The sequence below is a fragment of the Arachis ipaensis genome, chromosome B08 (genome assembly GCF_000816755.2).
Source record: "Arachis ipaensis cultivar K30076 chromosome B08, Araip1.1, whole genome shotgun sequence".
Lineage (NCBI taxonomy): Eukaryota > Viridiplantae > Streptophyta > Magnoliopsida > Fabales > Fabaceae > Arachis > Arachis ipaensis.
In genome coordinates this window covers 38661240-38671531 of record NC_029792.2, presented here as the reverse complement: position 1 = coordinate 38671531, position 10292 = coordinate 38661240, and the positions used below count along the sequence as shown (strand labels likewise).

General features: G+C 33.7%; 2 protein-coding genes across 2 annotated transcripts in view; one reads left to right on the top strand and one right to left on the bottom strand.

Annotated features, from left to right (window-relative positions):
* The window catches only part of LOC107610953 (probable serine incorporator), a 19621-nt gene that overhangs the window by 8056 nt on the left and 1273 nt on the right, over positions 1-10292 (top strand). Inside the window, exons 4-5 of the mRNA XM_021109317.1 lie at positions 8755-8914; positions 10140-10164. Coding sequence (XP_020964976.1) covers positions 8755-8914; positions 10140-10164 — 185 coding nt within the window. The remainder of the gene's footprint in view (positions 1-8754; positions 8915-10139; positions 10165-10292) is intronic.
* Positions 3019-4946, bottom strand: LOC107613138. The gene is made up of 5 exons (XM_016314996.2): positions 4497-4946; positions 4143-4364; positions 3950-4034; positions 3739-3848; positions 3019-3154 (listed from the first exon to the last, which is right to left on the bottom strand). Exons 2-5 carry the CDS (start codon positions 4190-4192, stop codon positions 3076-3078), a joined length of 324 nt encoding a protein of 107 aa, XP_016170482.1. The 5' UTR covers positions 4193-4364; positions 4497-4946; the 3' UTR covers positions 3019-3075.

The window sequence follows — 10292 nt, the reverse complement described above, 5'->3', positions numbered from 1 at the left end:
TAATGTCTCAAAGTAGATCTTCGCTTCAGCAGAGCCTCTAGCACGCTCAGCGAGGTGCTTCACGTCTTGCATCTAAAAAACAACAAAATACATATGGAATGGAAAGCGAGGGTTCTCAGTATGGTGAAGGTGCCGTATAGATAATAAATAATGTCCCGAGAAGGCAAAGGCATTCCAAAACTTCAACAGCCCATATTCTTGTCCTAAAGTTTTCATTAAACCAAAAATATGGTGACTATATCTAAGAATTCTAATCTAACTCTTCATTTTCTGTTCTCCACAAACCTCTAATTCACCAAGTGGAACAAACTTCAACACCTCTTTCACCCGCCAGAGGGATCTCTTAGAAGCAAACACAAGCAAAACAGACAAGGAAAAACACAATGGAGTGCAGATACAGCAAATAGATCAGGTAGCAATTAATTACAGTTAAGCAAATAGGCAAGTCAAAACAAATGCATACTCAAATAAAATATACAAGTGCATATGATGCATGTCTGCTCTATGGCTGATCAGCCTCATCTGTCGGTTATCCAACCAAATCCGACATATCCGATAGCGAACCCTGGACAGTCCCTACGTGCACGCATCCCCAAGAGCCAACGCATATATATAATCATTCATTTATCATCTCATTGGGAGAATCCGAGGAGTTAAAGTGTCCAGTCATATCTTATGACGGAGGGTCCTCAGAATATCGAGTCTTAACCTAGAGCAAGTGGTGGCAAGCCACTGTATCTACCCAAGAAAACTCGTGTCTCAAATAATATAATGCATATGCCATTTGGATCTTTCAGTCACAATTTATCAATATCATCATTACTCTTATTCATATCTCATTCAACATTATCCATGCATCGTTAAATCAATTATTAACTTCACAACTCTTTCTCAATATCAAACTAACTCCCTCTATGGGTTTGCTCTTCTTTTGCAACCTAACTCTAGCTATCGGATGTTAAACAGGAGTTACAGAGGTTTGAAAAGTTAGAGGAATGGTTGAAAACTCAAAAATTGCAATTTCCAGCAAAACAAGGGTCATCCGTACGTGAGTCACCTGCCACATACGTGAGAATTTGTAAAAAGATAGTGCCGCATACGTATCCATTGCCCGCGTACGCGAGAATACTTCACAGAGAAGGGGTCTCGCGTACGCATGATACATGTCGCGTACGCATGAGTGTAAAAGTGACAATGTCGCGTACGCAAGCGTATCAGTTTTGGCAAAAAGTTGTCAAGTTCAGAAAAATTAATTTTTCACACTAAACTTCCAACGCGCATAACTTTTTCAGTCTGTTCTTCAAACATTACGGACTTCACAGATCCAATTTTTATTCAAAACAAGTTTCACAAGATTTGGGGATCCGGAAGCCAAGTTATGACCCGCTGAAATTGGTCAAAAATTCAGTCTTTACGAAAAATTCAAATCCTCTTGTTTTCCAAAATTCTCAATCCAAAACCAACCAAATCAATACCAATTACTCCTACACACTATCACATACTCTTTGTTCACTTCACCATTATTCCAACACCTAAATTCATCAATTCATTCAAACAATTTTCACACATAATTCTACCAATTTCACCAATCATCATCAATGTCACATTTATACATATTTAATCCATCAAATCCAACAATCCAAGACATTCAAGCCTATCTTATGGCAACTAGCCTAAGTTTTCACGCAACATTATATATTAACTATAGGAAACCAAAATCATACCTTAGCCGATTTTCTCCCAAGCTTAAACACCTCAAAAACCCTCCTCTTCACAAGCTTTCAAGCTAAACCCTACAAGTTTTCAACCTCCAGAGTTCTAATTCAAGCACTCTACTTCACCAATTTGACTTCAATTTAAACAAATTCCATCTAATTTTAAATAATTCCATAAATAATAACAATTTCAATACCTAAACTTCATAAAATTGGTGAATTCAAAGGGTATAAGAGTTTCTCACCTTACCCACGAATAATTAGCGTGAAATCCGACAATTTTTCACTGCTAGATCAAATCTAAAGCATCAAAAACCTAAAAATTCTCAATATCCAATAACCAAAATGGCGAAATTGAAGAGAGTGAAGAACTCGGTGAGAAATTCAAATTTTTTACAACTTTGTTCAGATGAATTTGAAGAGCTCGACGAGACGATCGCGTAGCCACAACCAGTGCGGCCTCCGAATTGAAAGTTATAGTCAATAGAAGATTGAAGTGGAATAGAAGTTAGTCAATTAATTATATTATTTATTAATTTATAGGATTTTACAATTTGAATATATTTCTTTTAAAGTCATTATATCTCAAATTCGTTAATAAACACACTTTCCTTTTGTTTTTACAAAAATATTTGGTAACCAAAAGAATTTAGTCAAAATCAGCCACAACTTCTTTTATTTAACATACATTAATTGCTGCAGCAATTAATGAATGTTAAATAAGATAAATTGTTGGCTATTTTTTTTGTCTCTCTAACATTACCATTATTTTTAATAGATAAACGCTTAAAAAATCTTTTATTATAAAATTATAGTTTAATTACTCTGTCGGTCGTTATAGTTTCATCGAATTTTTAAATTAGTTTCTATACTTTTTTTTCTTTTCAATTAAATCCCTATACCATATTAAATTTTATAATTAAGCCCCTACTGTGACAAAAACGTTAATATTAACACAATTATCTGTTAAATAAAGTGAATATACCACGTATAAAACAAGAAAACCTAAAGGACAACACCTCTTATTTTTTAAATTACAAAAAAATCCTCATTATTTTCTCATATTCTCAAAGGAGATGAAAAGAGAAGAAAAAAAAAGAGGAGGAAGACAAAGTGGTGTCAGTAGGAAGAAGTATGAAGAGAGAAAGGAGACGCCACTACCACATCACTACAAGAAAAACACCCATTCAGGTACACTTGAAAAATGTAGCCAAAAGTGAAAAAAAATGATGCCTTAGACATCTCACACTAAATTAAACATAGCTATATCAAAATAAACATGAGACCACTTAGAATTTACTACTAATACTCTACCAAAAATTAAAATATTGTATCCTACATCAATTCTGTCTTCACCATTTTATTTTTTGAAAGAGGAGCTCAACACAAGCAGTGGAGCAATTCTATCTTCACCATTACCACTTCCTATAATCCATGCCCTGCCAAAAGGTTAAGAGAGAAAAAAAATTCACATCAAAATTCACCATTATTTGGATGATTAAAGCTCGTAATCTTTACAGGGGGCTTTCCCTCTCCAACATGTTCAGATATTGGAAAGCTACGCTTCATAGATAAATTTTTTGTTTGCTTTGCTTTTGTATGGGGGAACCCTTATCCCCAATTTGTATTATCCTACTTTCTTCCTAATGAAATTCTTATTTTTTCAAAAATAAATAAATAAATATATCAAGAATAAGGTGAACAGAAAAGAATGTCAAGTTTATGACAAAGCAGTTTAAAATAAACCACTTGATGCATTTTCAAAGAGAAAAAATGTCAATATAAACCATGATGCCTCTCTCATCAGTAACTGTCCTCTTACATTACTGCATCATGATTGTTTGAACTTTTAACGAAGTTCCCATTTCGGACATGCAAATGGACTGGCCATCCTACTTTGGAGTATATTTCTATATTTCACTCTCCATATAAATGTTTCCTTATTCTCTTCTCTTCAATTTAAAATAGAAAATAATATCAAAGTTCTAAAACAGGAAAGGAGGAGGAGGGTTGGGTTTAAAACCTTAGGTATCGCTGGTAACTCTGAGACTCTGCAGTTTCAAATACATAAAGATATGACCCCGAAAGCACCAGAAAACATGTTTGCCACGTAGCAATTGAATTCCCAATTCCCTGTAAGATGAGGGCTATTTAGGTTTCTGATTTAACCAAAAAAGTTATTACCTCAAATATAATCGCTAACGGAAACATTTTTAAAAGGTTTGCAGAAGTACCTTCGAAACTAGAATTCTACCATCAAAGATTTGGCACTTTAATGGATATACATGTCGATGGGTAACTTGGATGAGGCACTTTAATCTTCAGAAAACCAGAGGCACAAACAGGATAAGAACAAATTATGCTCAACAAAAATGCGATGCAGATCATTACTGTAGTACAGTTTTGATAAGTACACGACAGACAAACCTGATTAACAAGTACTGCCATTCCACACCTATCAATGACAGAATACACATTATCAGCTTCTTTGGCCCGTGGTGAGCTTATTATTTGACTATCATGAGTTGGTTTAACCAAACTGCAACTCCCAAAATCAGAGCCACAGTCCGTAAAAAAGGCAGCAAAATCACGTCCTGATATGTAAAATCGAGAATAAAGATTATGCCTCTGCTCATCAGACTGGCTTTCCTGTAAAAACACCAAATCATACAAGAGAAGGCCAAACAACGTTGTCAATAAAAAGGCCAAACAACAAAAGTGCAACTCAATTCCCCACAGCTCAAAAGTGCAACTCAATTCCCCATAGCTCAAGCAGCATACCGCAGTGTGTAGTGTAAAATGACCAAAGTCCAAAAGAAAATAACTATCACATCTGGCTGAACCACGAGATCTGAGAGGAATTCTAACTTTTGGAGCATCAAGATCAACATCGAATGCAAATCTGAAAGATCAACAAGAAACAGGAATCTGTAAATGACCCTTCTATGCCTTTCTAAGTTAACCAAAAAATTTAATAAGATATTCGAAGTTTGTTCATCTGCTTAAAAACGGTGGAAAATTTTCCCTTGGGGCACAATAACTGCATTAAACTACACATCTCATGAAATGTGGTTCAAGAAGATCCCTACCCTGGAAATTCTTGTTAGAGGCAATAAAGAATTGGATCGGGACACAGGAGAATATGTCTCTAATACTTCGTGCAATTTTCATATTATGTTTGGGAATAACACACGTACAGAAATTATATATTGTGCATCTTATCTTTTATCCTAGCTTCATGTTATTTTCTTCTTATTTATGGCTACTCTAATCCAATACCCAATATATTCAAAGTAAAATGAATTTTAATAACAAAAAGATGAAGTACCAAACCATGTTTTTAATTAATGCATGAAAATCAGTTCAATAGTTCATAGCCCCAGAAGTAAAGATAAGATATCCACATGTTTTCTTTTTCTCTAAATTTGCTTCTTCAAAATTCAAAATGTGGACATTGCTTTTACACACATCAACCTTGATATGAAGACTATTAATCACAATCCCAACAGTTCCAAGTGGCTTTGCAAGCTTAGCAAACATCAAAATACTCATTTCATTTGTGTCCCAATCTAAACCCAGTTTTAGGACTCGCTGTGAAATACCAAGAAAATGCTCATTTCATTTGTGTCTGAATCAAAACCTGCCGAATTGCATACTAGGCAGAGCCCTAATAAGATGATGGCGATGTGGATTTTAACCATTTCGTGCAACCACCTGAATACTGCAACAAGTTCAAGAGGGTCGCGTTTCCTCTCATCCTCGAGCTCTCTCTCTCACTGGCGCTCGACGACGACGGCGACGGCGGCGGAGCCCTAGACGGCGTTGTCCTCTCTTTCCTTCCTTCCCTTTTCCTCTCTGATTTCTTCTCTCTTTCGTATTTGTGTATGTTGAGTGAGGATAAGAGTGTGTGCTGCACTGCTGCGTGAGTAAGGGGAAGGGCCAACAAATTTTTTTACTAAGTGTTTATTGAGGATTCCCATATTAGGAGACATTTTAAAAGCGCACCCGAAACAGAAAAAATAAGCTACTCTTTACAAGCGTTCCCTTAGATGAGAAAAGTGTATTTATAGATATTTAGATAAGGCTACGTTTTATAAGTGATTTCTAAAATACCTAAGGCTACACTTTTTAAATGATACCAATTGTGTATCCTTTTCTCATATAAAAAGGCAACACGGAGAAAAGCATAGCCTATTCTATGAATAGGCTACGCTTTTCAAATGTAGCTTAAAAAAAGTGTGGCTGAATGGGTATTTTTCTTGTAGTGACATTCACCATCNNNAGCTACGACTCTTGGATCGGAGGAGATGAAGGGGCCATGTGACATGTTTGTACAGATGACGGTGGAGTTGTACTTTTAGATCTTGGCAGCGAAGAATTTATCACGGCCTTGGTGGTAGAAGAAGTTTTGGAAATCCTTTATAAGTCTGATTGTTCTTCGTCACCGCCACTGCCACGGAGAGAGAAGGAGACCCAGAATGATGGAAGAGAGAGAAAAATGGATAGAGAGAGACTACGAAAGAGAGATCACGTTGCGGGAGAAAGAGAGGGGTGGAGGCCACAGAAAATAGAGGCGGCGAGGGTGATTGATGGGAAGCAGAAGCTGGTGAATTAAAAATTTATTAAAATGGTTACGTTGCAGGTATAGTTCTTAACTCACCGAGAATCTGCTTATCAATTTAGAAATATGTCACAGAGAGTTTAAATTAAAATTACTGAGAGTTTTAAGTCCCAGGTCGTCTCCCAACGAGTTGCAGAAAAGTGTGCTGTTTTATTAATCAGATGTTCCAAGAAGTTGAGCTAAGTAAATTGGAATTTGAATTGAGGATTTTTAAATAATATAAATAAAAGCCTTGACTGGGAATTGATTGGTTAGAATCTCTATCATTGATGGTTTGATTGTAAGATTAATCTATAATTAATGGTTGTTCTGTTTGGTTATCCTTTACTAGGTAAGGGAAAGTCAAACAAGTGGGAATGCCAGATCTGTTCACAAGTTGCAACCCATTTAGTTCAAAGGGATTGGCGTCGGTGACAAGATAGCAATCCAACATTTAACCCAATTACAAATTTTCTTTCAATCCTTCCAACTCAAGAGTTCCTTTTAATCAACTCCCCATCAAGTAAGGAAACTACTCACGCATTATAAATAAAGAATCCATAGCGCACGAAGGGGAATTAAAAGAAGACATGATTATTGGAATTGAAATTGAATTAAAAAGAAATAATCCTTGCATTAAATAATCATAAAAGTATCTGAATGACAAAATTGAACATAACAAAGAACATGGAAGAATAGAACCAAGTTAAGAGAACAAACTAGAATGATGAAGTCTTGATGAGGAAATAACTCTTCTCACTGTTCCAATGCTAAGACCAATTGAAAATTAAAATTCTAAAAACTAGAGAGAAAAACCTAAGAGAGTGAAAAACTATATCTAAAACTGCTGAATGAATGTGTCCCTTGTTTCTGCATATTCTCTGACTCTAGTCTGCTGTTCCGGGCCAAAAACTGGGCCGAAATAAGGTCCAAAATCGCCCCCATCGAATTCTGCTGATTATGCAGATCGCGCATGTCACGCGATCGCGTCGTCCATGCGGACGCGTCACTTGCGCTTTTTCCTCTCCACGCGTTTGCGTCGTCCACGCTACCGCGTCGCTTGCGCTTTCCAATCCGCGCGGTCGCGCAAGCCATGCGGCCGCATCACTGCGAATTGCACTCCTTCGCGCGGTCGCGTGAGCCATGTGACCGCGTCACTTGTCGCTGGTTATCTCCTCAAATTCTTGTGTTCCTTCCATTTTTTGCTAGCTTCCTTTCCAATCTCCAACTCATTCATGCCCTATAAAGTCTGAAACACTTAACACACAGATCACGGCGTCGAATGGAATAAAGGAGAATTAAAAAAATAAATAATTAAAGTCTCTAGGAAGCAATTTTCAAACATGTACTGAATTTAGGAAGGAAATCTAAATGCATGCTAAATTGATGAATAAGTGGGTAAGGATCATGACAAAACCACACAATTAAACACAATATAAACTATAAAATAGTGGTTTATCAGTGACACCGTTGCTTCCATCGTTGCTAGAAGAGGTCATCGACGAACTGCTTCCTTCTCGTCTGTTGTCTGTGTCCGTTGCTTGCGGTCTCAGATTCAGCCTCTATTCTGCTTCGATTTGCTGTTGCCTTTTCTTTTGTTTCATTATACTTTTGCTTTATTCTACTTCTGCTTCTATTTTATTTTGTTTTTGCTTCATTCTATTTTTTCTTTTGCTTTTCAATTGGTTTTAGTTTTATTCACTGATTATGTTAAAATAATTAGTGCTAAAAAATTCTGATTATGTGTTTTGTCTGTAATTAACTGATAATATTAGGACAAAAATTTTCTTTCTGATTATGCTAAAAATTGATTACAAAAATTTTGGTTCTGAATTTATGTTGATTATGACAAGAATTTTTCTATGGTAAAAGAGAGCTTGTTGGTAGAGAGAGTAATGACAGAAAAGGGTGAAGAGATGGTGAACGAGGTTGGAGGAGTGGTGGAGGGTGGAAAAAAGAAAGGAAGGGGTGAGGTTAGGAGCGAGGTGTTTATTTGGCGGAATACCATTGAGAGGGTTGGATTGAATAATGGAGGAGGGTGATTTCGGAAATTGGTGTCAGGTTGGCAGAGAGTAGAGAAATAGGGAATAAAGGTGGTTTCTTTATGTTGAAGGAATGGGGTAAATCAATAAATTTATATTTCATAAACATTTTTTAACGTTTACTATTAATAAGGATTTAATATTTATAAAATTTAATATAATATAAAGACCTAATTGAAAAAAATAAAAGTATATGAACTTAGTTGAAAATCGATAAAACTATAAGTATCGATAGAATAATTAAATATAAAATTATTATTCAAAATAAGAGCAACACACAATTAATAAAATTAAAAATCAATCTTGATAAAAATTAAAACTGATGTTACATAATCTACATATCCATTTATTAATTAGACATAATAATATGGAGGATCTTCCTTGACGATGAATTCAGATATTTTTCCTAGTTATGTTTCTTACTACAGTTAAGACAAGAAAATTATGTGAAGCTCGGAATTCATGGCACTCTGGATGGTGGGGATTGAAGTCTATTTTATTACTTGTATCAATGGCACTCCCATTCTTGTTGCCTTCAGAATTTGTTCAAATATATGGTATGTATATATTAACTTTCATAGTTTTGACAATTGATTAATTTGAAAGAATAAATCCTTTATCATACAAGAAGCACTAGGATCTTTGTGAGAAATGGTACTTAAATAACAATTTTGTTTATTAAAAGTAACTTTTCCAAAACTACCACGATATTAGTTTGAATAATAGTCGTTCTAGGTTTGAATTAATATTTAAATTGACCTCTAAAAATTCAGGATTCAATTTGAAACAATTAAAAATTAGAGTCAATTTAAAATTTTAAGAATTAATTTGAGCATTAATTTTATTTATTATTTTTATTTAAAATTATAATGTATTTTTTTTATACGAATTTTTCCTCATCAAGATATTGAAATCACTAATGAAAGAGTTAAATGTTTGAAAAAATATATTTTTTTTTTATGAAATAAAAGAGAAAAATAAACATTAAATTTACAAGTTTTTCTAATGATAAAGGTGTCTTTTGATAATTATGACTCTTTGAATGATAGAAGCATAGTTGATGCAAAATTTTGGTGGCTAATTTATAGTGACAAATCAAAACTTTTTCAACTAATTACTCTTAGATTATTAGGGCAACCATCTTCATTTTTTTGTTGTGAAAGGAATTGGAACACTTATTCTTTTATTTGTTTTCTAAAAGAAACAACTTGAAGTCTAAATGTATAGAAAATTTAGTATTTGTCGGCGCTAATATTCGTCTTCTTTTAAGAAAAACTCCACAATACAATAAAAGAGAAACTATAATATGAGATATTATCGAAAATGATTTTTCACCAATTGATGAAAAAAATTGTATTTTTAAAGTTGCTCATCTATCACCTTTCTCTTAATAAATTGTAGTTGAAAAAAATAACTTTTTCTAATGATAAAGATATCAATCATATATATTATGATAAAAAAATAGTATAATTTTAGATAACTTTTTTTTATGTACATATGATATACACAATTTTTACTAATTCTATTAAAATATAAAGGTTAAAAATTTTATTTTTTGAATATCTATATACTTTAAAAAAATATATATATATATCATATGATTGTTTTTAAAAATAGTTATTGGTTTAATAATAAATATATTATTTATATACGTGTTTCTATGTCCGACAACATAAGTTTTCATATTCTGTATCATATCGTATCTTTTATAGATTCTTTCTTTTCTTCTCTTAAATATATCATTGACTAAGAACTTACTATGGTATACATATTTTATTTCAGGTGAAATTGCACGTATTGGTGCTGGGTAAGTATCAGATTTTTTGCTCATGCTTTATTTGGTAAAATGTTTTGGAAATATACATATATTTTTAAAAAATATAAATATCTCATTTTATATTTGATAAATAAAAAAAATATAATTACACATGAAGT

Excerpts from the sequence above, each read along its gene's own strand:
- LOC107613138 (XM_016314996.2), bottom strand. The coding sequence starts at position 4,192 with ATGTGTATTCTGTCATTGATAGGTGTGGAATGGCAGTACTTGTTAATC. Across the intron at positions 3,849-3,949 it reads GTAGAATTCTAGTTTCGAAG|GGAATTGGGAATTCAATTGC; the intron begins GTACTTCTGCAA and ends CTCATCTTACAG. Across the intron at positions 3,155-3,738 it reads AGTTACCAGCGATACCTAAG|GGCATGGATTATAGGAAGTG; the intron begins GTTTTAAACCCA and ends ACCTTTTGGCAG.